Genomic DNA, 27982 nt, shown 5'->3' on the forward strand with positions numbered 1-27982 from the left:
TATTCTTCACAACCCCCAACTTTGTTTGCACATCTAGCCCCACCAGCAGACCACCTTACCTTCCTGTTCTTCACTCATCCCCCTATCTTCCTGTTTCTTACCCGCCACAACCCCCTTTCCACTCTCATTTCTACCCCACTTCCATCCCCATCTTGAGTTTTCCTAATTTCGAAGAAAAAAATAAGCATACACAGACACATAAAAAACTTCCCCACTACTGTTAGCTACTACTCTAAATCCTCAGGTTTCTGCCTCTAGAGGTGAAAGCCGTAATGAGGAATACAAAAGCTTTTTAAACTGGTTGAACGGGTTCCCCCAACAACTAAAGGATAGATGGAGATGCCTTCCCACCCTTCCAAGCCCCTAGAGGGATTCACCAAGTTTAAAAGAAGACTTTTTCTAGGAAAGGGGGAATTACCACTTGCTTATTGGGAAAGGAGGATTTAGGGACTCATTTGCTCCCAAAGGAATTGAGCCATTCAACAAGCATTTATTTTATTGGTGTCTTTTTTTTTTTTTACATCATTTTAGTTCCTCCAATATTATTTCCCCTTTCAGAGAATCATTCCATATAACAATGCTATTTTTTTTTTAAGACAAGAAAAGAATGAGGGGGAAAAAAACAGCCTAATAGTTCTCAAAAGTCTGTGCAGTGTTCAGTGCTTGTCGACCTTCCATCTCTGCAAAGAAGTGGAACATATTCTCATATCTCTTCATTGTAGCTATGCTTCAGCAAACATTTATTAATCACTTATGTCAGTAAGTTAGTCATATAACAGTTATTAAGTGTCTAGGAACTGTGCTAACTCTAGAGATACAAGGAAATGTGAAACAGCCCTGCTCTCAAGGAGTTCATTCTTTATGAATATGGGCTAGGCTAGGGGGAGACAACATACATAACAGCTTTGTACAAACAGGATAATATACAGGTTAAGTTAGAGGTAATCTCAGAGAGAAGATACTAAATTTAAGGAGGACTGGAAAAGATTTCTTCTAGAGAGAGTGTGGGATTTTAGCTGAGATTTCGAATGAAGCCAAGGAAGCTAGAAATTTGAGATGAGGAGGGAGAAAGTTCTAAACTTGGAGGATAGCCATTGAAAAAATTTCATTGGGATATGGAGTAACTTGTAGATGAGATATCATGTGAGGAATAGCAAGGGGATTGTCATTGGATTGCAGAGTGTGTAGTAGGCTGTGAAATGTAAGAAGATTGGATAGAGAGGATAGGGCAAGTTGTGGACAGCTTTAAAAACTGAATCAAAGATTTTATATTTGATTATAGTTGATTGGATAGAGAAGTGATATATATGATCAGACCAGCATTTTAGGAAGATCATTTTGACAGCAGAGTAGAGTATGAACTGGAATAAGTAGAGACCTAAGTCAGGGAGATCCACTAATAGTTGTATTGAAGTAGTTTAAGTGTGAGATAGTAAAGGTCTGAAGCAGGGTCAGAGGAGAGAAGGGAGTATATAGGAAGTAGGAATGACTAGGCTTGACCATTGATTGAATGGGAAGGGGTGGGGACTGAGGATAACACGTAAGTTATAAGCCTGGGTGAATGGGGGAACCCTTGACAATAGTTAGGAAGTTAGCAAGAGGGAAGGTTTGAGGGGCAGGAGAAAGGTAATGAATTCAGTTTTGGACATATCGATGACATAGAAGATTTCTACAAGACATATCCAGTTAAAGGTGTCCTAAAAGCATTTGGAAATGTGAGGCTGGATGTCAGGAAAAAGGTTAGGACAAATAAAATTTAAGATCATCTGCATAGATATGATAGTTGAATCTTTAGGAGCAGACGAGATCACTAAGTGAAATAGTATAGAAGCAGAAGAGGGCCCAAGGCAGCCTTGGAGAATACCCATGGTTATCTAGGGTGTGCCGATGAAAATGGAGAAATCAAGAGAAATATTTAAATAGGAGAAATCAATAGGTTTATGGGGGAGTACAGGTTCTGTGAGGGAAAAGGAATAGATTTTTGTTTGTTAAAGAGGGGAAAGGTGTTCTCTAGCTTTTATATAGTTAGGCACTGTGCTAAGTGCTGGGAATAGGGATCCAAAGAAAGGCAAATACAGTTCCTGCCCTTAAGGACCTTACATTCCATTCGAATGGGGGAGTCAATATGTAAACAACTGTGTATATAGAAGGTATATACCAGGATAAATTAAGAAAGTGGTTTGTATGGGACCAGATACCCTGCACACCCCTTGGTACTCTTGAATGCCATAATGAATGTCAAATATAAACAATACCCAGTCAAGTCAGAATAAGGTTCACTTTAAGTAGTTATTATTATTATCTTTTTTATTGCATTTTCTTTGCCAAAATCCTTGGATTAGTAGATTGGAAATTAGTACTACAACTAATAGGTTAGTGCTCTGAAACATCCTTTTTTGAAAAATTGTCTGAATTTCTTCTGTCTTGTCTTTCCTAGCTAGATTATAGATTCTTAAGTGTAGGAAGAGACATGTTATTTCATGTCCCTTGGAACAGCTTATACATAGTATACATTCAGTAAATATTATTTTTTTTAAAGTTTTGGTTTGTATATTTTATTTTATTTAGATTTTTTAAAAATCCTTAACTTCTGTGTATTGGCTCCTTGGTGGAAGAGTGGGCAATGGGGGTCAAGTGACTTGCCCAGGGTCACACAGCTGGGAAGTGTCTGAAGCCAGATTTGAACCTAGGACCTCCCATCTCTAGGCCTGACTCTCAATCCACAAGCTACCCAGGTGCCCCTTGGTTTGTATATTTTAACTGTTAATAATATATATGGTGAATACCCTACTCATTTCAAGCATTATTTGCCACAACTAAATTCCAGTATGATAAAGTAATCTGGATTCCATTATAATTTGATATGTCCTATTTTAATTCATATATATACATATATATATATGCTCTTTGAGGTACTCTGATAAAGGGTCCTAATATCTTTCAGCGCTTATAAATGCTAAAATGAATTATATTTTCAGATATATAATATCTGGATACATGAGAATCAAGTTGATTTTAAACTAATCTTTTCTTTATAATCTTAATTTGTTTTTTCACATTCTTTTATGTATAATATGCATAATTTTATGAATAATTTATCAGTTGTTTCCATTTTACATTTCAGTTTTTGATGATGAAGAAGAAAGCAAGTTGACATATACAGAAATTCATCAAGAATACAAAGAACTGGCAAGTTTTCTTCATTGACATTTTTAAAAATTGCTGAGTAAAATAAGATTTGGACATTAAAAAATAACATATAATGGATTTTCCCATCTTTAATTTCTTTCTTTTTTTTTTTTTTAATTTTAAACCCTTAACTTCTGTGTATTGACTTATAGGTGGAAGATTGGTAAGGGTAGGCAATGGGGGTCAAGTGACTTGCCCAGGGTCACACAGCTGGGAAGTGTCTGAGGCCAGATTTGAACCTAGGACCTCCTGTCTCTAGGTCTGGCTCTCAATCCACTGTGCTACCCAGCTGCCCCCTTTAATTTCTTTTACTTGTAGTGCAGAAATTAAACTTATTCTAACAATATCACCAATCAGGTTGTCTTTAGAGACTCTTTCAGTATTTCATTTAGTGTAGTATAGTTAAGAGGACACATGGTCATAAAACCTTTTGTTTCTGGCTTTGATGTTTATTAGTTACATGGTCTTGGCAAGTCACTTAGCCTGTTTTTGCCTCACTTACCTCATCTGTGAAATGAATTTAACTTCTTGAACTGCCTGTCTCACATGATTTTTGTAATCAAATGTTAGTGAGTCAGTCAATAAACAATGATTACTGTTTTCCAGGCTCTGTGCTAAGTGCTGGGTATACAAATAAGAAAAAAATAGTTCTTCCTTCAAGGAATTTACAGACTTATGAGAAAAGATAAAACACAAAAGAAACTTGAAACTAGAGAGGAGAAGGATGAGAGGAGAATATACCTGGTGTTTGGGCATGGTGGAGAAGCCAAAGTAGACCTCCAGTTGAATGGAGTTGAGCCTACAGTGGGGAATACTTGGGGCAAGGACATCAATCAGAAAGCTATTACATTAGCTAAGTTTTAAAATGCTATGTAAATAAGTTAATATCTATGTATTCCTAATTGAATAGAATAGGCATATTGGACAAATTATTGAATTTCCTTTTGCAGCTTTAAAGAAATAGGGTATAAAAATTATTTTCTTTTCTCATTATCATTATATACTGATTAAATGAGAGACAGAAAAATTATACTATGGCTCCATATTACATTTGACTTTTCCGATTTTAGGGAGTTATTGATAGATTTTAATAAGGGATCTAAATTGTAGAAGCTCTAAATTCATCTTAATTTTGTCTATGACCCTTAACAAATGATATTTTGAAGTCTTTTTGTTAAAAATAAGGAAGTTCATTCTATAGGGAATTCTGTATGAATTAATTTATGATGATTAGAGGAGAGCATTTATACATGGACAGAGTGTTGGACTTGGAATCTGGTAGCCCTTGGTCAAATGATTTCTCTGACACATTGACTGTGATCCTTAGGAAATACTCTTAGTGCCCCTGGCAACTCTAAGACATTAAGTGGAAAAGAAAGTGCTGAATAGCACTGGTAGAGGCCATTTTCTCAGTTACAGTTCTCTCTCCATCCCTGAAATCATAGGTCTTCCAATAAAAAAAGGGGAGGGAATGTAAAATTGTAGAATATTTCAAATACTTTTAATTTTTTCTGTTGTTTTATTAAAGATGGCAACAAATATTTTTTTTTGAACTTTTACTTTCTGCCCTACTAATAGCTTTTAGACAGAAAAACAAGAGCAAGGCAATGGCAGCAGTTCTTACAAAACATTTATTTCCCCTCATCAATATTATAAGAGTAATTTGTGGATATATTTTTTTTTCTTTCACTAGGTTGAAAAACTCTTAGAAAGTTATCTAAAAGAAATTGGAATTAATGAAGATCAGTTTCAAGAAGCATGTACTTCTCCTCTTGCAAAGTCCCGGACATCACAGGTCTTGGGTTTTGTTTTATAATACTATTTGAACAGATATGATCATGGGTTCTTTTCTTTGAAATCTTTTGACTACACTTAATGGAAGGTTGCTGTTGTTGTACAGCTATATGAATATGTAGAATATGTAAAAAAACACATTTGTAAGATGGTATCAAGAAAGAAAAATGTTAACATTTTCTTATTATCCACAAACTCAAAGGAATGAACACTATCACCACCCAGCTTCAGTTACCCAGACTTCAAAGTTTTATATTGGGTCTGTGTTTAACATTTTAAAAATTGATGCCATGGATAAAGACATGGATAACCTACTATGAAATTTACAGATGGCACAGACTTGGGAGGATGAAGTGGGACAGCTAACACGCTAGATATCAGTGGATCTTATAAGACCTTGGAAGCCTAGACGTTGTATTGAATCAAATAAGATGAAACTTAATAGAGAATAAATATAAAGTGTCTTATACCTGGGTTCAAAAAAATCTGCTTAACAGATAGAGAATGGGAATGATTGATGAGATAACAGTTTGTCAGTTAAATCCAAAAAGTATTTATTAAGCATCAACCGTGTGTAATGAAAAACAATCTTTTCCCTTAAAGAAGTTACTGTATTCTGAGGAATAAAACATGTAAATGGATTCACATATGTCTGATAATTTGAGGAGAGAGCAAGTACTAATAATCAGTCTGCAAGCATTTATTAAAGTCCCTATTAAGTGCCAAGCACAGTGCTAAGTGTTGGGGATACAAACACAAAAATGAAATAGTTCTTGCCCTCAAGGAGCCTGCAGTCTTTCATGGGGAAAATGCACACATATAATAAGTATGTGCAAGAGAGATAAAAGGTGAATTTGGCGGAGAGGACAGTAATAGCTAGGAGCAGGGAGTGGGCAACATGTAAGTTTAATCTTCAAGGAGCCTGCTGAGTCTAATGGGTGGAAGTCAGGAGCAAGTGCAGTAAAGACATGAAGGACAGCCATTGTAAAGGTACATTAGTGTTTGGGGAACAAAATAGTTCTATCTGGCTGAGGTGTGCAATGTGGGAGGGAGTTAGGTAAGGGGAGTTGGGTAGTAATAAGCCTGGAAAGTTAGGCTGGAGCCACATTATGAAAAACTTTAAATTCAAGCCAAATAATATGAATTTTATTCTAGAGACAATTAAGAAAATTCTCAAAAGCGGGAATATTATAGTCAGATATGTGCTTTAGAAGAACTATTTTGTCAGCTCTGTGGAGAAGGGATTTGGAGAAGATAGTACTTGAGGCAGGGAGAACAAATGCAGCATTCGCCGCATTAGTGACAGTTGAGAATTTGGAAGTGAACAAACATTGATTAATCACCTACTATGTTCCTGGCATGGTGGTAGGTGCTTTACAAATATTGTCTTATTTGAGTCTCACAACAAGTCAGATAGGTTAAGTGACTTTCCTAGGGTCATTCACATGCTAGTAAGTGTCCAAGGGTGAACTTGAACTTAAGTCTTCCTGACTTCAGACCTAACACTATTCATTGAGTTTTCTAACTGCCTAACTCCCTAGATGAGAGATATCAGGCTGGATATGGGAAATAGCCAATTTGGTTGGAATACAGAGTAAGTGAGTGATATATAAACTTGGAAAAATGGGTTTGAACCATATTGTGAAGGGCTTTAAATATCAAACCAGAGGAGTTTGCATTTTATTCTAGAGACAGGAGGGAACTTTAGTGGGAGACTGACATTGTTAGATCTACTTAGGAATACTATTTTGATGACTTTGTGGAGAATGAACTGGAAAGGAGAGAGAGTTGAGACAAGAAAAACAAATTAAAAGGCTATTGCAATAATCTAGGTAAGAGGTGAAAAGAAGGCCACATGAATAAAGAGAAAGGGATAAATCTGAGAGATATTGTGGAAACAGTATTAATGTGAATTGGCAACTGATTGATAAAGTGTGCTGTGGGGTGAGGGAAAAGTGGGAAATGATTTTAAGGTGGGGAACTAAAGTTACTAAAAGGATAGTGTTACAATTCAACAGATTGGAAGATGAGTGAATGCGAGGTTGGGGGAAGAGGTTCTTTTTTGTACGTGATGAGTTTGAGATACATATAGGACATACAAGTAGAAAGGTTCAGTAGCCATTTAGTTGGTTCATGACTGAAGCTCAGAAAAAAGATTAGGGTGGTCTGTATAGATTGAGAAGTTATTTGTCTGAGATAATGGCATCCATAGAAGCTATTGTAATTACAAATAAAAGAATGTAGGAGAGAAAAAGCCTAGGACAGAATCTTGGGGGACAGGGTTTTGAGGCAGGACATGGGTGATTATATTACAATGGTGACTGAGAGGTTGTGGACAGACAAGTAGAAGAAAGACCAAGAAGTAAAAATGCTATAAAATCCAAGGAGAGATTACTTTGGAACAGAAGGAATTGAATGGTGTCAGATGCTGCAGAGAGAGTAAGAAGGATAAAGGCTAAGAATAGGCTGTCAGATTTAGCAATCAAGAGATCATTGGTAACCTTTTAAAATACCATTACATTTTAGCAGTGAAGTTTGAAAGCAGATTACAAGGGGTAGGGAAATGAGTTAAAGAGGAAATGGGAAAATGAATATAAGAGGAAATGAGAAAATGAGTATAAAAAGTTTTTTTTTTTTCCCCTATGAACCTCATTGCGAAAGCTGGGAGGAAGGTGGGGGTATGTGGAGAGAACAATAACTTGAGGGGATGGATAGCAAGGGTCAGGTGAAAGTTTTTTAAGCACAGGGGAGCAGGCATGTTGGGGGTGAGTGGAAGGAGCCAATAGGTAGGGTGGACGAGAAAGTTGATGGGATGGAGATGATTGAAAGCAAGAGGTACAGTGGAGGGGTTCAGCCTTGGTGAGGAAAAAGGTTGCTTCTTTGGCAGAGTATAGAGCAAAGAAGAAGGTAACAGGAGGCTTTTAAGGAGTAGAATAAGGTAGAGGAAACTTACAACAACGCCCCCTATTTTCTCAGTGAAGTAGGAGGTGAGAGAAGAGAGAGGCTAGAAAACAGCTGCTGTGGGAAGTGTGATAGTCAGTTAGAGAATAAACTCCTACTTTCTTTAAGAAGCCTTCTCTGATTCCCCTTAATGCTAAGGCTTTCTCTCTACAATGAGTATCTTCAGTTACCCTCTATATGTGTTATTTGTACTGTTTATGTATTATCTTCATTGAACTATGAGTTAAGACTGGGCAAAGAAGAGAGATTTGACAGTTATGGACTCAGAATTTAATTGGTTGTTAACTATTGGGCCACAATTGGGAAAGGAGAGAAATGTAGCTAGAATAGAGATGGTAGCTTGGGAAAGTATGGAGAAATGGAGTGACAGGTAGTTATGAGGACAAAAAATAGGTTTGGAGGGGTGAAACACAGAGGGAGATAGAAGGATAGGAGGTTTTGTAAGAAGAATTTTGAGATGCTTAAGGGAGAGTTAGAGACATCTAAAAGGCACTTAAGGACTAGATAGAGTTCAGGAGAGAAATCAGAGTTGGATATATAGATATAGGGATCATTTGCATAGAGTTGATTATTCAATCCATGACAATTAATGAGATAACCAAATGAAATAGTATATAGAGGAAAGGTTCTTAACTTTTTTTTGTGGCATTGACCCTTTTTCAGAATGTTTTTTCAGTGCCCAAAATAAAATAGTATTACAAAGGAAGCCAATCACATTGAAATATCATTATCAAAATATTTTTAAAAAACAACTTTATGGACCCCAGGTATAGGAACCCCTGTAACAGAGATAAAAAAGAAGATGATCAAAGACAGAATTTTATGGTATAACCACACTGAAAGGTGGAGCAATAGTAAAGGAGACTAAGAAAGAGGAGTCAGACAGACTGGAGGAAAACTAGGCAAGAGCAGTTTAATAAAAACCCTGAGAAGGGAAGTATCCAGGAGAAGAAGGTGATTGAGGGTTAAATGCTGCAGAATTCAAGTTGGTTTATAATTGAGAAAAGGCCTTTAGCTCTTGCAATTAAAAAATCATTAGTAACTTTGTAGAGGGCAGTGCCAGTTGAATGATAAATTTCGAAGCCAGATTGTAGAGGTTTAGAAGAGAATAAGAGGAGTCAGGAAGTAGAGGCATCTAATGTTTTATAGCTGAGATGGAAGAGAGATAGGATGATAGCCAGCAGGGAAGGGTGAATCAGATGAGGGTTTATTGAAGATGGGGGAGATCTGAGTATGTTTGTAGGTAGTCCTGAAGCAGTCAGGAATAGTTATATTGAACTGTATGGTTAGAAATATCTTGTTATTTTCATGATCTCCACTCATATCTATAGGATACATAACATATTTTCCTCCTTGATCTTCATCTGGGGCACATTCTGCTAAGCCATCAAGATCATGTTCTGCTCCAAAGTTGTGTCCCAGTTCGTGAATTGTAACTAAATCAGCTTCCTTTGTAAGGATAGTTTTTACCATCATTTTTGGTGCTGGTCAAACCACTGTTCAGAAAGATGTTCTTTTTCCCGACTGAGCTATAAAGCTTTTGGACAAACACCTCTGTGACTGTTTGCTCTGGGAGATCCAACATATTCTAACCCAAGAGTTCCCATAGCAAAATCTTGATATGTGAAAAGATGTGCAAGGCAAATTTTTGATGCATCCTCAGCTATATCAAAGCTGAATTGCTCTAGTAACATCTTCACATCCCAAGGTATCCTTCTCTTCATTAGGATAACTTTTTGCTATGTTAAAGTGTCTTTCACCAGGTTTTATCACTTGAGGTGCCTTGAGGATATGAATCTGTTCTGTCTGTATGCCATAACTTTTAAAACCTGCATTGTCCCAGGTTGTATTCTGATAGATGTCATCAACTCTGTCAATCAGTTCAGTTATGCAATTTGTAGTTGTGTTCTCTTCCCCTCTGTCCATATACGTTTTTTTTTTTTTAAATTTTAAACCCTTAACTTCTGTGTATTGACTTATAGGTGAAAGATTGGTAAGGGTAGGCAATGGGGGTCAAGTGACTTGCCCAGGGTCACACAGCTGGGAAGTGTCTGAGGCCGGATTTGAACCTAGGACCTCCTGTCTCTAGGCCTGGCTCTCAATCCACTGAGCTACCCAGCTGCCCCCTGTCCATATACTTTTAAAAAAGATGGTCTGCTACCACCAATAACTTGCATGTATTCTTCATTAGATTTGGAGGAGCTCTCTTCTCCTGATGAACATGCACTTTATGTAGTTCTCTGTGTTCTAGTCCTTTAGGGAGCAATTCTTTTTCAATCTTCAAATAACCACACACTTTCAGAGACTTAAAACATGAAACATTTTTGATATCTTTGGATTTATAAACCAACATTCTTTTATCCTGGGTATTGTTAATAAATCTCCAGAGTGGCTCAATGTTATATTCTGCCCCATCTGTATTGATTCTTACTGTAAAGTCATCATCACCTATATGGGCCAGAACTCTGGAGTTGTGTTCACCCACTACATGCCCCAAGAAGAAATCTTTCCATTTTATAGGATATTCTTGCTCTTTTTTCCCATCCATAAATAATACCTTGAAATTTTGTGAAAAGTGTTCAGCACTTGATGTTAGATATACCTTAAAATGCCTATTTAAGACTGAAAAAAGCAATAATCTTTCTAAATGTGATGCTATTTGTAGATCCCTTTTCCTCAAGGAATGTTGCTGGATGTTTGACAAAGAAAAGATATCATAATCTGACAGCATAGAATCAGGCTTCTCATTCGAAGGGTGGGAGTCATGACCGGGCCCATCTGGGGGTCTTCTCATCAACAGCAGGTGGAAGCAGCTGGAGAAGACTAGGATGCATAACTTCATATTGGTGGCCCGAAAACTTTCTTCTTTCAGGCCTGGGGTCTGGGGCTTGGCTTGCACCTGAGACCCAGCCCCAAGCTCCTCTCCTTCCTCACTGCCACCCCCTTCAGGAGAGATTGAATGTGAGAGTTTGGAGATGATAAGTAGGACAATCTGTTGGAATGGTCTGAGAAAAAGTAATTAGATCTGGCTTTTGGAGAGAAATCATTGGAAACTTTAGAGAAATTGTGAGTCTGAATGTAACTGGTGGCTTTACCTGTCCTTAATGGTGAAAGGTTTGTTATGAAAAACTGCATATTTTTTTGTCCCTTTGTCTTTTGTCCTCCCAGTTTAATGATGTGGCTTTGCTTAGGTCTCTTGTTAAACTTTTTTTAAATGGTTGCTTTCCTCCACTGTTTCTCACTGTTTTATGAGTTGATTCTGTTTGTAATCTTCCACTGTCATCCTCTGTAAGATTTCATAAGAGTGTGTATTCTAAATCAGTTTTATCTTTGGCTGCCAAACCATAACAAATAAAATTTATGTTGGCCAACTAAGGTGATTTTTAGACTATTTTTTAAAAATTGACAGTTAGTATATATTGTCTGAATTTATTTAGAAAATTGTTATAATCAGTACCTTTGCCTCTTCTTCCATTCGTTCCCTGTTTTTTGACATCAATAATTAAGGTTAGAGTGTAATTATTTTACTTAAATATCATGTTTTTCTTATTTTTTAAAGCCTTGAATTAGTTTGATCTTTGCCTTGCCCAACTTGTAGAGTAGTTGTACACAGAGAACTAATTGATTCAGGAATGCTTCCCACATCATAATGAGCCTGTTAAAATATAAACCGTTTTATATTTTGCTGTTATTTTTTTTTTTGTTAATTATGTCTGTCACCTTCTGATTCTTGGGGGAAAAAAGATTTATGATGTGTTGGCGATTCCTGAGCCATATTTTCCAACTTTATTTTTGGCATCTTTTCCTATTACTATTTTTGAATTGGAGTGATTTAATATCAGAATCTCTATAGAGTTAATTGGGAGAGTCTGAATTCTTTATGGAATTTCTCTACCTCCTCATTATCTGCAATGAGTTGGCCCAAAGGTTACAATTATTTTCATTATGTTTTTTTGCAAAAACCTTTGATGAACTTTGCAATGTGATATGACCAAATGTACCATGAAATGATGTTTCTTCTTGAGGTTGGATGCCTGATAAAATTAAATCCTATTTATTTTCATCTTGAAGGAGATCATTCCATTTAATTGTAACTTCTTTTTGAGTTCTAGTTTTTTGTATAGTAAAAATATGAAGAGTTAGATAAATGAATTTCTTCAGGTGTTTCTAGGGGTTCACAGGGTAATTGGCTAAGGATCCCGCATTTAGAGTACTCATAGCTAGTTGTATGCCTCTTAGCACCCTCTATCCCACCCTGCTTTTTAAAAATAACTTTTCCACTGTCATTGTAGAAGCAGAAAGGTTTTTCACAGGATATCTTTAATGCAGCCTATCCAAAACTGAATTATTTTCTCCCTGAACCTTCATCTTCTAACTTCCCTATTACTGTTGAGGGCATCCTCGATGTCCAAATTATCCAAGCTTGCAATCTAGAGGTCCAAACTATAGAAGCTTCTCATTGACCTCCAGGATCAAATATAAAATCCTTTGATTTTAAAGACCTGTAAGCTAGCCCCCTCTTACTTTTCCAGTCTTCTTTTATACCTTACTGTCCTCCACTAACTTTGTGTTCTAATTACATTGACCTTGCGCAGGACCCTCCATCTCCTCATTCAGTACTTTTTTACTGACCCCAATGCCTGAAATGAACTCTCTTCATCTCCCCCTACTGGCTTCCCTGACTTCCTTAACTCAGAGTTAAAATCCCACCTTCTTCAAGAAATCTTTTTCTATCATCTGTAATGTTACTGCCTTCCCTCTGAGATTATCTGCAGTTCCTCCTGAATATATTTTATTTATACATAGTTATTTGTATGTTGTCTTCTCCTTGAGAATAGAGATTGTTTTTGCCTTTCTTTGTATCTCCAGTGATTAGTACAGTGCCTGGCACATAGGAGGCACTTAAATAAATGCTTATCAATTTGATTGAATTGGAGCTTTTTTTCAGGGCAATTACTGCCTCCTGATATAATTTTAGGTGGGTTGATCAGCTTGTCTTGTCTTGTCCTATGTTGCCTAGATTCTTGTGCTTACCTCTGCTTCTAGTTAACTCTCCTTTCTCTCCCTACCCCTGATCTTTGAGGCTAATAGAGCTGGATCTTTAAGGACCTCTGTGGAATCTTAAGACAGCCTGCTATGGACTTTGGAGGATTAAATCACCCTAGTCCAAGCTGTGCTGGGAGATTACTGGTTTGTTTGTCTGTGCTAGTATTGGCTTTGTGGGTAACCTCCTTTTCTCATCCCTGTGCTGGCCCACTTTTTTGGGCAGTTCTGGGGTGAAGCCACTTGCTGTAGTTTCTTGTTGGATTTCTTGTTCATTATTTGGTCTAATGCACATTTCATGTTTTTGATGGAGTAGGTTCTGGGGAGCTAGACAGCATGCCTTTGTTCAGGCTGGCATTTTGCCTATAATTTATAACCTTAAATGAAGTCATATTTTGGACTTGTGGTCTGTCTGGTGTAAGCTGTTGGTGCAAACCTAATTTCTCCCAAATTGCTCCAATTTTAGTTAGATAAGGGAGATAAAGGAATCTATGTTGAGGTGAGGACTAATTTTATTTTGTTTCTATACATAAAATCTGGTTTCTCAATTCAGTTAAATGAGATTCTTTTTGTTTTCTAATCATATTTATACCAACATAGGTAATTTCACATTTTATTTGCTAATAGACCTCTTTCAAAATGTTTTAACATTTCAGTGAGTTTTGAATGATCCTTAGTATTCTTAGCTAACCTATCAGGTTCTAGAAATAAGAACAGCATAGTAGGTAGAGCCAGGAAGACCTGGATCCAGGTGTTATTTCAGAGTTTTAATGTGTCTCTAAGCTTGTTTCTTTATCTAAAAACTGAGGATAATAATAACATTGGCCTCACAGAGTTGTTTTGAGGTTTAAATGAATAATGTTTGCAAAGTGCAAAATGCTATCTAAATTAAGCTGGCATTTGTATCTACCTCAATCTATTTTACTCATGAAAGTACTCATGAATAATGAACAGATTACTGTAGTAGGTTATGCCCTGGTTTGACACTCAATTCCAAATCTAATTGTTTCAAATTCTTCCTAGAAATATTTTGATTTCACCCCAGCCTGTAACAACTCATATACTAATAACAGTTTTCATTTGCACAAGTTTTGTGCCTTCTTCACAAGTCTTGTGAAGTTGGTAGCAGAGGTACTGCACTTTATCTTCATTTTCCAAATGAAGACAATGAGACTAAGAGGCTTACTTATATATGGACACAGCTGGTGATCTATAGAGTCATTATTCAAACCTAGGTTTCCTGATTCCAAGTGAAGCTTTTTGCATTATAGCTGTCATGCTACTTTCCTAAATAAGACAGTAATCCTTAAAAACCTGGTCTTGTTCTTATCAGATAATGTAGCATACCTGATCTAAGTGCATATTTGCATTAAACATTTTTGGGGGACAAACTTTGGAAAATTTTAAATTATAAATAAATTATACAATTAACATTACATTTCTTTCTACAGGCCATCTTACAACCAGTGTTGGCAGCAGAAGATTTCAGTATATTTAAAGCAATGATGGTCCAGAAGAATATAGAAATGCAGTTGCAAGCAATTCGAATAATTCAAGAGAGAAATGGTAATTTAAAAAAATTCAAAATTTAAGTGTTAGGCATGTTTTACAGCCTTGTCTGTGCTAATTTAATTGTGATTATGGTGCAGGTTTCTTATGCTACTGGAGTCTATAGCCTTTGACTTTTTCCAGGGATCAAAGTCCATAAATTTATCACTGGCATGCATTCAACAGTGCTAGTAATATTTTTCTCCCAAAATATTGAAGTTCTCCACTAAAGTCATACTCTCATGCTTCAATAGAAACTTAACTCTTAGTTTCTAACAGAGGAACTTTTTTTAAACTTTATTCAGATTTTTATGTTTTTACAAATTCTTCACTTCCATGCTAGCCTTACTCATAACAAGTTCCAGACCTTCTAGAAAGAATTCTTTGATGAACAAAAATCAGGATTTTTGCTGATTTCTTTGTCCTTCATAAGCTAAGAGGTTGGATCTAAATAGATCCAGTATAATGTTTTGGCAACCAGAAGTTATTTCATGACCATATAACTGCTATCCTCATTTTTCTATTGTGTCATCCATCTTACAAAGATTGGCAGGAAGGAGCAAAATAATGTACAACTATAATAACACATAAATTTTCTGATAAACTTCTTTCCAAGTATGAATCACACAGTGTACTTAGAATCATAAAACTGGAGAGTTGGAAGGGACTTCTTAATCTGTAAACAAAGGGAATCTTCACTATAACCTAGCAAATTGCTATCCAGTTTTTGCTTGAAAGTTTCCTACAAGAGGGAATCCACCACCTCTCCAAGCAATCCTTTCCTTTTTAGATAGCTCAAATTATTAGGATTATCAGTAATTTTTAGTATGCCTTTTTGCAGCTTCTGCCTGTTCCTCCTGATTCTGCCCTCTAAGGCCAAACAAAACAAATCTAATCCCTTTTCCACGTGACAGCCTTTCAAATTCTTGAATAAGAGCTATTATGATCCTTTCGAATCTTCTTTTCTTCAGATTAAACATGCCCAGTTTCTTCAGTTAAATCTCATCTGACAGGTACTCAAGACCTTTCTCTATTCTGATTGTACTCTTCTGGAAACACTTCCCTTTCTCAAGTTGTTTCTTAAATCATGACTCCTAGAACTGAACTTAGTACTACAGATAAGTTCTGACAAGGGCATTGCACTAGTGTCCTTCATTAACCCTAGAAACTGTGCTCCTATTGAAGCCCAAGATTATGTGAGCTTTTTGGTGTCCACATTATGTTACTGATGCATCTGAAGCTGTTTTCTCACCAAAACCCCCTGATCTTTTCACAGAACAAATGTTAGCTAAGCATGTTTCCCTTGTCTTACTGTGTCTCTGAAGTTAATTTTGGGTACCAAAATACAAGACTTTACACTTATCTCAATTGAATTTCATCTTACTAGATTTGGCTGAGTGCTCTAGCCTGGCAAGATCCTTTTGGGTCTTCACTCTGTCATTCATCATGTTACTTTGTCCCTCCCAGCTTTATGTCTCCTGCAGATTTGATGAGCATATATCATTTGTGCCCTTATCTAAGTCACTGATAAAAATTCCATTGGAGGCCTGCCACATTGATCTTGAGCCATTAGTGACCACTCTCTGAGTTCTACTTTCCAGCCAGTTAAGAATGCATTATTTCAGGACAGCTAGGTACCTTAGTGGATGGAGATCTCACCAGACCTGGAGATGGGAGGTCCTGGGTTCAAATCTAACCCCAGATACTTTCTAACTGTGTGATCCTGGGCAATTCACTTAAACCCAATTGCTTAGACCTTACTGCTTTTAGGATCAATTCTAAGACAGAAGGCAAGAGTTAAAAAAAAGTATATTACTTCTTGGTCCCTAGCAGCTAATATCATATAATCCAACTAATCTAGAGTTCTTTATCTTTTATCAAAGAATAGCATGAGTTACTTTATTAAAACTTTGTTAAAATCTTAGTCAACTATATTTACACTACTCTCGTTATCTACTAACTTAATAATTCTGTCAAAAAAGGAAATTAAATTGACATCCAGAATGGGATCAATTCACAACTCTACCAGCAATGCATTAATGCCCCAATTTTGCCATATCCCTTCCAACATTTATTACTTTCCTTTGTTGTCATGTTAGCTAATCTGCTAGGTGTGAGGTGGTACCTCAGAAGTGTTTTGATTTTCATTTCTATTAATTATAAGAGATTTAGAACACTTTTTCATGTGTTTATTAATAGGTTTGATTTCTTTATCTGAAAATTGCCTGTTCATGTCCCTTGCCCAATTGGGGCAATCAACTGGGGAATGGCTTGATTTTTTGTATAATTGTTTTAGCTCCTTATATATTTGAGTAATTAGACCTCTGTCAGAGTTTTTTGTTATCAAGATTTTTTACCCAATTTGTTGCTTCCCTTCTAATTTTAATTGCATTGGTTTTGTTTGTACAGAAACTTTTTAATATAACCAAAATTATTTATTTTACATTTTTGTATTTTTTCTAACTCTTGCTTGGTTTTAAAATCCTTCCTTTCCCACAGATCTGACAAGTATACTATTCTATGTATACCTAATTTACTTATAGTTTCCCTCTTTATATTCAAGTCATTCACCCATTCTGAATTTATCTTGGTGTAGGGTGTGAGATGTTGATTTAGACTCAATCTCTCCCATACTGTTTTCCAATTTTCCCAGCAGTTTTTGTCAAATAGTGGATTTTTGTCCCAAAAGCTGGGTTCTTTGGGTTTATCATAGACCGTCTTGCTGATGTCACTTACCCCAAATCTATTCCATTGATCCTTCCTTCTGTCTCTTAGCCAGTACCATATTGTTTTTTTTTTTTTTTAATTTTAAACCCTTAACTTCTGTGTATTGACTTATAGGTGGAAGATTGGTAAGGGTAGGCAATGGGGGTCAAGTGACTTGCCCAGGGTCACACAGCTGGGAAGTGTCTGAGGCCGGATTTGAACCTAGGACCTCCTGTCTCTAGGCCTGGCTCTCAATCCACTGAGCTACCCAGCTGCCCCTACCATATTGTTTTGATGACCGCTGCTTTATAGTACAGTTTAATATCTGGTACTGCTAGGCCACCTTCCTTCACATTTTTTTATTATTTCCCTTGATATTCTTGATCTTTTGTTCTTCCAAATGAACTTTGTTATATAGTTTTTTCTAATTCAGTAAAAAAGTTTGTTGGTATTTTGATGTATGTATGGCACTAATATGTACGTATGACATTAAATAAGTAAATTAATTTGGGTAGGATGGTCATTTTTATTATGTTAGCTCATCCTACCCATGAGCAATTAATGTTTTTCCAATTGGTTAGATCTAGTTTTAATTGTTTGGAAAGTGTTTTTTAGTTGTGTTTGTATAATTCCTGTGTTTGTCTTGGCAGATATATTCCGAAGTATTTTATATTGTCTAGGGTGATTTTAAATGGAATTTCTCTTTCTAACTCTTGCTGCTGAGACATGTTGGAAATATATAGAAATGCTGATGATTTATGTGCATTTATTTTGTATCCTGCAATTTTGCTAAAGTTGTTGATTATTTCCACTAGCTTTTTAGTTGATTCTCTAGGATTTTTTAAGTAGACCATCATATCATCTGCAAAGAGAGTGATACCTTAGTCTCCTCATTGCCTATTTTAATACTTTCAATTTCTTTTTCTTCTCTAATTGCTACTGCTAGTGTTTCTAGTACAATATTAAATAATAGAGGTGATAATGAGCATCCTTGTTTCACTCCTGATATTATTGGGAATGCTTCTAATTTATCCCCATTGCAGATGATGCTTGTTGATGGTTTTAGCTATATACTATTTATTATTTTTAGGAAAGGTCTTTTTATTTTATTTTATTTAAAATTTTTATTCTTTTAAAAACCCTGTGGGGCAGCTGGGTAGCTCAGTGGAGTGAGAGTCAGGCCTAGAGACAGGAGGTCCTAGGTTCAAACCCGGCCTCAGCCACTTCCCAGCTGTGTGACCCTGGGCAAGTCACTTGACCCCCATTGCCCACCCTTACCAATCTTCCACCTATGAGACAATACACCGAAGTACAAGGGTTTAAAAAAAAAACAACAAAAAAACCCTTACCTTTCATCTTGGAGTCAATACTATGTATTGGCTCCAAGGCAGAAGAGTGGTAAGGGCTAGGCAATGGGGGTCAAGTCACTTGCCCAGGGTCACACAGCTGGGAAGTGTCTGAGGCCAGATTTGAACCTAGGACCTCCTGTCTCTAGGCCTGGCTCTCAATCGACTGAGCCACCCAGCTGCCCCCAGGAAAGGCCCTTTTATTCTTATACTTTCTAGTGTTTTCAATAGGAATGGGTTTTGTATTTTGTCAAAGGTTTTTTTTAGCATCTATTGAGATAATCATATGATTTTTGTTGGTTTGCTTGTTGATATGGTCAGTTACGTGAATGGTTTTCCTAATATTGAACCATCCTTGCATTCCTGGTGTAAATCCCACCTGATCATAATGAATAACTCACCTGATCACTTGCTGGAGTCTTTTTGCTTGTATTCTATTTAAGATTTTTGTATCTATGTTCATTAAGAAGATTGGTTTGTAGTTTTCTTTCTCTGTTTTTGATCTACCTGGTTTTGGGATCAGTACTATATTTTTGTCAAAAAGGAATTTGGAAGAACTCCTCCTTTGCTTATTATGTCAAATCATTTGTATAGTATTGGGATTAGTTGTTCTTTGAAAGTTTGATAGAATTCACTTGTGAATCCATCTGGTCCTGGGGATTTTTTCTTAGGGAGTTCTTTGATGGATTGTTCAATTTCTTTTTCCAATATTGGATTATTTAAGTATTCTATGTTTTCTACTGTTAATCTAGGCAATTTATATTTTTGTAAATATTCATCCATATCACCTAGATTACTATATTTATTGCCATATAATTGGGCAAAATAATTTTTAATGATTGCCTTAATTTCCTCTTCATTAGAGGTGAGGTCTCCCTTTTCATCTTTGATACTGTTAATTTGGTTTTCTTCTTTCCTTTTTTTATTAGATTGACCAGTTATTTGTCAATTTAATTTGTTTTTTCAAAGTTCCAGCTTCTAGTCTTTATTTATTAATTCAATAGTTTTTACTTTCAATTTTATTAATTTCTCCTTTAATTTTTATGATCTCTAATTTAGTTTTCATCTGGGGATTTTTAATTTGTTCACTTTCTAGTTTTTTGATTTGCATGCCCGTTTCATTGATCTCTGCCCTCCCTGAATTGTTAATATATGCATTCAAGGATATAAATTTCCTCCAAGTACTGCTTTCCTGCATCCCACAGATTTTGGTAGGATGTCTTATCATTGTCATTCTCTTCATTGAAATTATTGTTTCTATGATTTGTTCTTTAACTAACTGATTTTGGAGAATCACATTATTTAATTTCCAATTAATTTTTGATTTGCCTATCCATGTACCCTTACTAATTATTATTTTTATTGCATTGTGATCTGAAAAGGTTGCATTTATCATTTCTGCTCTTTTGCATTTGTTTGCCGTGTCTATATGCCCTAGTACATGGTCCGTCTTTGTGAATGTACCATGTGCTGCTGAATAGAAGTGTATTCCTTTTTGTTCCTATTTTTTCTCCATATATCTATTGACTCTAATTTTTCTAGGATTTCATTCACCTCTCTTACCTCTTTCTTATTTATTTTTTGGCTTGATTTATTTAGATCTGATAGAGTAAGGTTCAGGTCTCCTAATAGTATAGTTTTATTATCTATTTCCTCCTTGAGCTCTGCAAGTTTCTCCTTTAGAAATTTGGATGCTATACCATTTGATGCATACATGTTGAATACTGATATTTCCTTATTGTTTATACTGCATTTTATCAGGATATAATTACCTTCCCTGTCTATTTTAATCAGATCTATTTTTATTTTGACTTTGTCAGATATCAGGATTGCAGCTCCTGCCTTCTTTTTCTCAGTTGAAGCCCAATAGATTTTGCTCCAGCCTTTTAACTTTAGCCTGTGTATGTCTACCTGCCTCATGTGTGTTTCTTGTAGACAACATATGATAGGATTTTGGTTTCTAATCCACTCTGCTATTTGCTTCCATTTTATGCCAAGTTTATTCCATTTACATTCAGAGTTATGGTTGTCAGCTGTGTACTCCCCAACATTTTGATATCCTCTCCTAGTTCTGCACTTTCTTCTTTCACTACTTCCTTTTATTTTTTATTTTTTTGAACCTTTAACTTCTGTGTATTGGCTCATAGTTGGAAGAGTGGTAAGGGTGGGCAATGGGGGTCAAGTGACTTGCCCAGGGACAGCTGGGAAGTGTCTGAGGCCGGATTTGAACCTAGGCCCTTCTGTCTCTAGGCCTGACTCTCAATCCACTGAGCTACCCAGCTGCCCTCACTACTTCCTTTTAAACCAGTGGTTTGCTTTTAATCAGTTCCCCTTATCCCCTCCCTTAGTTTACGTCCCTTTATGCCCCCTCCCTTTTTGTTTCCCTCTTATTATTTTTTAAAAATCTATTAAATTCTCTCCCCCTTCTCTTTCCCTCCCTCTTTGAACTCCCTGCTCAAGTACCCCCCCCCCCCCCCCATGGCTTTCTCCTTCTGACTTCCCCATAGGGAAATATCAATATATCAATATTCAATATCTAGCTGCTCTTCCCTCTTAGAATTGATTCCACTGAAAGTAAGGTTTAAGTAGTATTTATTAACAATCTCTTCCTCTCCTTCTTATAATAGTATTCATCCCCTCCCCTTCCCATGTGCCTCTTTGTGTGGTATAGATTACCCTATTTTTCTTATTCCTTCAAGTTTCTCTTGGTGCCATCTTCTATTCTACACCCCCCCCCCCCGCTTTTGCATATCATCTTAGACCATTTAGTACTCCAACCTCTCCCTGTGAATAATTCTTGTAATTACCATAATAGTGAATACAATTTTTGAGAGTTACACATAACATTTTTTCCATATAGGAATACAAATAATTTGATCTTATTGAAGCCCTTAAAGAAGCAAATAAAAATTTTTTTTCTTTTCCCTCTCTTATTTATCTTTTTTTCATATTTCTGTTGATTTTTGTGGTTGGATATCAAACTTTCTGCTTAGTTCTGATCTTTTCTTTACAAATGCTTGGAAATCTTCTATTTTGTTGAATGCCCATACTTTTCCCTGGAAGTATATAGTAATTTTTGATGGGTAGGTGATCCTTGGTTGTAGACTCAATTCTCTTGCCTTTCTGAATATCATATTCCAATCCTTGCAGTCTTTTAGTGTTGGAGGTTGCCAGAGCCTGTGTAATCCTGATTCGTGCTCCTTGATATCTGGATTGTTTCTTTCTGGCTTCTTGTAATATTTTTTCAACTTGGAAACTCTTGAATTTGGCACTTACATTCCTGGGGGTTGTCTTTTGAGGATTTAGTGTAGAGGGTGATCTATGGGCTCTTTTAGTGTCTATTTTGCCATATTCAAGAACATCAGGGCAATTTTTTGGATAATTTCTTGTAGTATGATGTCAAGTGTAAGGATTAAAAATGATAAAGGCTGATATTATGAGGAAAAGTAATATTTTAATTACCATGGCCATGTTGGTAAAAATATATAAGACCACGCCTGACTCTTTCAAAAATACCACCAGTCCATATCTCCTTCCATCTTGTCTGCCTCATACCAGAGAGAGCATTAAGCCCGGTTGGCTAATAGTTAAAGCCAGGCTTTATGTTGAAAATGTCATCACATCCAAAACAGGAAACCCGTTGCATCACAGAAAATGTAGTCTCAAAGTCCCCCACACGTTCACAGGAAGTTTTCATATATCTACATATCTTGAGGCTTAATACTTCTAAATAAAACCCCAGTAATTCTAAATAACACACAAGGTTCCTATTTGTTTCTGATTTTTCAGGAAGACCATTGATTCTCAAATTGTTTCTTCTAGACCTGTTTTCTTGGTCAGTCATTTTCTCACTGAGATATTTCATATTTCCTTCTATTTTGTCAGTCTTTTGACTTTGCTTTATTAGTTCTTGCTGTCTTGCAAGATCATTGGCTTCTACTTGCCAAATTCTGGTCTTTAAAGACTGGTTTTCTGCTATAATCTTTTGATTTTCCTTTTTGGTTTGGTCTATCCTGTTTTTTCATGGTTTCCAACTGTTTAATTTTGGTCTCCAATTTGCTTATCATTTAATTTGATTTTGGGGCTTCTTTCTCCACTTGGGAGTTTCTGTCTTTTAAACTGTTTCTTTTTGAGCTATTTCCCACTTTTCTCACCAAATCTCTTCCACCTTTCTCATGGTTTCAGATTTGAACTCTTCAAGAGCTTGTGACCAGTTTTCATTTTTTTGGGAAGATTTGGGTGTGTTTACTTGTTTGTCCTCCTCTGCTGGTCTGGATTTTTTCTCCATAAAAATTATCTAGGGTCAGTGCCTTTTTCTTTTTCTTTCTGGTGATTGAAGGTTGGATTTCTTGGGCTTTGCTTGCCATAACTATGCTGGTTTTTCTTTTCCAGCCAGAGTTCTGAGTGAGGAGGGCAGGCTCTCTGTGTATGGAGCTATGGAGCAATTTTTGCCTGAGGCTACTTTTCGAGTCTCACTGTGGCTTCTACTATCTTCTGCCCTTCTCAGCTCTATCTCTGCGCCCAAGGTTCGTGCTCGTTAGCCTCCTGGGGTCTCAAGTCTAGCTGCTTTTAGGGGTAAATCCCTGGTGGTCCCAGTCAGCTGCCAAGAACCCAGAGATTGCCCCATGCTTGCTCCTCTGTTCTAGGCTCCTTTTCAAGTCTTTTTGCTGCTTCCACTGTCTGCTGCCCCTCTCAAATCTATCTCTGTGCCCAAGATCTGTGTTTCAAGTCTAGCTGCTCTCAGGGGCAAGCCCTTAGTGTTCCCAGTCAGCTGCCAAGAACCTAGAGATTACCCCATGCTCCCTCTATTTATGGTGCACTGGCTCTGACTGTGGCATTGTAGGTGGGGTGGGGAAGGGTTGATCAGCTTGCGTTTTGGTGGGAGCTATTTTACCCCCTTATAGCGTGGAAACGCCCAAATTCCACATATTTTTGATGCTGTGCCCTATTGTGGAGTCTTTTCATTCATCTGGATTTGTTTTTTTTTGTCCTTTTGAGGTATCATATATGGGTTGGTGGTGCTTCTACTCTATAGCCATCTTAACCTAGAAGTCCTCTTTTTGAATATTGGGACATTTGCCCTTCTCCAGTCTTGTGTTTTTCCATAATGTTTTTCCATAATCTTTCAGTTACCATTGACAATAGCTCTGTACTCACATCTGCCAATTCTTTTAGGAGCTGAGGATGTAGTTCATCTGGGTCAGGTGATATAATATTTTGAGGGTTGATAACAAAATAAATTAAATTGGAAATCCCCTCTTAACACATTAGAGTAGTAAAGAAGATAGATAAAAATTGATTATGATGTTGATAAAGAATAGAATTCAGGGGGCAGCTGGGTAGCGCAGTGGATTGAGAGCCAGACCTAGAGACAGGAGGTCCTGGGTTTAAATATGGCCTCAGAAACTTCCTAGCTGTGTGACCCTGGGCAAGTCACTTAAACTCCATTGTCTAACCCTTACCACTCTTCTATCTATCTTGGAACCAATTTGCAGTACTGATTCGAAGATGGAAGGTAAAGGTTTAAAAAAAATAGAATTCATCATAAGTGCCTCTTCTAGACTGGATGACATAGAATACAAGTTCCTTGAAAGCAGGGATTGTTTAATTTGGATTTGTATCCCTTTTGTGTTTATGCCTAGTATAAAGCTTGTTGAATGGTTCCTTTTTAAAAGTTGTGTTTGTACATAGTTTGCTGATACCTGAAAATAGTGACTATGATTTAATATTATCGTGATAAAATACTTTGTAATTTTGTAGTAAGAAAGATAATAGCTTGCAAAGTATTTTAGACTTCGGCTACAAATTTGTATTTTATAATAGACTGGAATATTGACAAATAGAATGTTTTAAATTTAATTCTTACTCTTTATCCTCTTCCTTTTTTTAATTTGATAGGTGTATTACCTGACTGTTTAACAGATGGTTCCGATATGGTCAGTGAACTAGAACAAGAAGAAATGAAAATCCTAAGGGAAGTTCTTAGGTATTTTTCTTTAATCATTTTATTACTTAAAGAATTATGATATGATAATATGTATGTGCACATACATATATCTGTATATGTTTGTATGTGTCTATACACACACATATATTATACTTCATAAGAGAAGACTTCAGAGCTGGGGGAATAGAGAAATCACAGTTCTCTTCAAGTATTTGCCACCTGTCATTGTTAGTGTTAAAGTGAGGATTGGATGGCACTAACTGGTGAGATTGCAGAAATCTAATGGTCGACCTCTATGTTCCCTTCTAACACCAAGATTTTGGAGGCAGCTATGTTAGGTTGCTAGACCTAGAGTCAGGAAAACTGAATTCAAATCAAGACTCAGAAACTTATTAGCTATTTTACTGTGAGTAAACTATTTAATCTCTGTCTTCTTCAGTTTACTCAGTTGCAAAATGGAGATAAGGTACTTACCTTTAGGATTGTTATGAAGAGAAATTGAAATAATATTTGTAAAGTACTTAGCACAGTGCCTGGAACATAGTAGTTGCTTTATAAATGCTAATTACTACTACTACTACTACTACTACTACTGCTACTACTACTATTTATTATTATTATTATTATTATTATTATTATTATTATTATAAGGATTGCATTTGTTCTGTTTGGTCCCTGAGGGGAAAACCAGGAGTACCATGTAGAAATTGCAAAGAAATAAACTTATGCTTAATTTAAGGAAAAAATTCTTAATTATTTGAGCTGTCTACAAGTACAATGAGTTGCCTCCAGGAACTGTTAGGTTACTTTTTCTTAGATGTTTTCAATCAAGGACTGGATGACTACGTATTAGGTATGTTATTATTTGTATTTTTTTTTTTTTTGAGAATGGCTACTGAAGTCCCTTTTCAGTCTAGAATAACATAATTCATTAAAGAATTTTGGGATCCTCTTGGACCTTGCTCACATTTGGGTAAGTTGTTCTTTATAGATTCCCAGTGAGAAATTGCATGGAGAGACAGGTAAATTTTGTCAAAGGAGCATTTCCCTCTTTAGAGTCAATTCAAATCAATTTAGTTAAAGAAACATTTATTAAACAACTACTTAGTTCATTCCCTTATGATAGGCATTAGAGAATATAAAGACAAATATTGAAAGACTCCTGCCTTAAGGAAGTTACATTTTACTGAATATTTGCTCCCTTTGGGGATGTTACTCTCAAGATAACATTCACATTTGGATCAAAGAGTAGAGTAATTGAATGTGTCTTCATAGAATCACAGAATCCTGGAGTTATAAGGGAATCCAGAGGTCATTTAACTCAGCCATTATCCTCCTGCAGCATCCCCAGTTAGTGGTCAACCAAGCCTTTATTTGGACATTCTGAGTGATATGAAACTCATGACCTTACAAGGCTTTGCATTTCTGGATAGTTCTAATTATTGGGAAGTTTTCCCTTAAATTCATCCTATAGCTCTGAGACTTCTATTGAACTTAACATGATAGAATCAAAATTAAGCTAGATTTTGAAAAGGGATATTCATATATTGAACAGTAAATAGTTATTTATATTGTTAGAATAGATAACCTACATCTATTTATTTTTTGCTTAAAAATTTTTTTTGGGGTAATATTTATGTTCCAGAAAATCAAAAGAAGAATATGAGCAAGAAGAAGAAAGGAAGAGAAATAAACAGGTATATGCCAGTATATTTTAATGTAAAAAAAGGACCATCATTTTTATTAATAAATTAAGTATATGTCCAAATTTTTATATTGAAGATAAATTTTGAGGGGAAATACTATGGTAATTTCTAGAAATTTCATTTTTTTCTCAGAGAGTATAAATATTCATATATAATTTTCATTTGTGAGGAATTAGTTTCATTGACAATCCATTTACAAAATAGCTCTTAGAATGGGCCACTTATATAATTGATCGGTTTAATTTTTTTGCTATTTTTAAAATTAGCTTTAATTTCAGAGACTGACATTTTCTGATCTAATACACTTTGAGGGTGGAAGGTAGTAAAGGCATCTTATTTTACACATATTTCTTTACTGAAAAAAATAATATACATATACATGTGTATACATATATACATATATGCACATATATGGAGACAGTTTAATTCATGGATATCTATATCTGTGTATGAGGATAGGTTATGATGGTACTCTACTTTATTTTAAACGAAAATTAATTTAGTCATTTATATAAGATTCTCATGGGGCAGCTGGGTGGTTCAGTGGATTGAGAGTCAGGCCTAGAGATTGGAGGTCCTCGTTAAAATCTGGCCTCAGACACTTCCCAGCTGTGTGACCTTGGGCAAGTCACTTGACCCCCATTGCCCACCCTTACCACTCTTTCACCTATGAGTCAATACACAGAAGTTAAGGGTTTAAAAAAAAAAAGATTCTAATTTTCAGTGGAATTTCACTATTTTTTAAATAAGCTATTCAATATGTTTTCTCCCATGGAAATTTCTGATATGTTAGATCAGAAGTTTATTTTCTTTTTTATGTTATTGACCCCCTTAGCAGTCATGAAATCTATGAACACTTTTTCAAAATTAATGTTTTTAAATGCATTAATTAAAATATATAGGGTTACAAAAGAAACCAATCATATTGAAATGCAGTTATCAAAATTTAAAGATCAAAACCAAATTCACTAAGTCCAAGTTAAGAAACCCTGTTGTAAATATATTTTTTCCTGCAAAAAAAAAAAAAAATAGAAACAGAATTCTCTATTGCCCAACATTATTGAATGACCTGAGTCTAGAAATATATTTTGCAATATGAGTCAGTAATAAAGTAAGATTTGGTGTAGGGAGTGTGTAGAGAAGTGAGAAGGAACTATGGAAATACTTTTGTAGTAGATTTGTTTTGCATGTTCTGAGAGTCCCCTGCTTCTTTGCTGTCTGGCAGGGCAGGCTAGAATATATTCATGCATTTTCAGGCATGCAACCAAATGAAATAGTATTCAAAACCAAACAGTATAGCATTCAGATTTTTAAAGAAGTTAAATAACTTATAGGAGGAAACAGTAAAACTATAGTAGTGGGGGACCTGAACTTTCCCCCTTAGAACTAGATAAATCTAACCAAAAATATAAAGAAGAAAAAAGTTAAAGAGGTGATTAGAAATTTTAAAATGTTAGATATAAGAAAACTGAATGGGAATAGGAAAAAATGTGCTTTTTTTTTTCATGAGTACATGACACCAACACAGAATTGACCAGGGCCTACTAAAAACCTCCCAAACAAATGCAGAAAAGCAGAAATATTAAGTTGTATCTTTTTCAGGTTATAATGAAATAAAAATTACATTCAATAAAAGGCTCTGGGAAGACATTAAAATTATTTGGAAATAATATAATTTTTTTTAAACCCTTGTACTTTGGTATATTGTCTCATAGGTGGAAGATTGGTAAGGGTGGGCAATG

The 27982-nt window shown here is 35.8% G+C and overlaps 1 protein-coding gene and 1 pseudogene across 1 annotated transcript in view; one reads left to right on the forward strand and one right to left on the reverse strand.

Moving 5' to 3' along the window:
• Nucleotides 1-27982, forward strand: part of CFAP36 (cilia and flagella associated protein 36) — a 126888-nt gene that overhangs the window by 74288 nt on the left and 24618 nt on the right. Inside the window, exons 2-6 of the mRNA XM_044659475.1 lie at nucleotides 3125-3189; nucleotides 4883-4984; nucleotides 14439-14553; nucleotides 24486-24573; nucleotides 26180-26231. Coding sequence (XP_044515410.1) covers nucleotides 3125-3189; nucleotides 4883-4984; nucleotides 14439-14553; nucleotides 24486-24573; nucleotides 26180-26231 — 422 coding nt within the window. The remainder of the gene's footprint in view (nucleotides 1-3124; nucleotides 3190-4882; nucleotides 4985-14438; nucleotides 14554-24485; nucleotides 24574-26179; nucleotides 26232-27982) is intronic.
• LOC123236575 lies at nucleotides 9088-10786 on the reverse strand (annotated as a pseudogene).

The sequence above is a fragment of the Gracilinanus agilis genome, chromosome 2, assembly GCF_016433145.1.
Source record: "Gracilinanus agilis isolate LMUSP501 chromosome 2, AgileGrace, whole genome shotgun sequence".
Lineage (NCBI taxonomy): Eukaryota > Metazoa > Chordata > Mammalia > Didelphimorphia > Didelphidae > Gracilinanus > Gracilinanus agilis.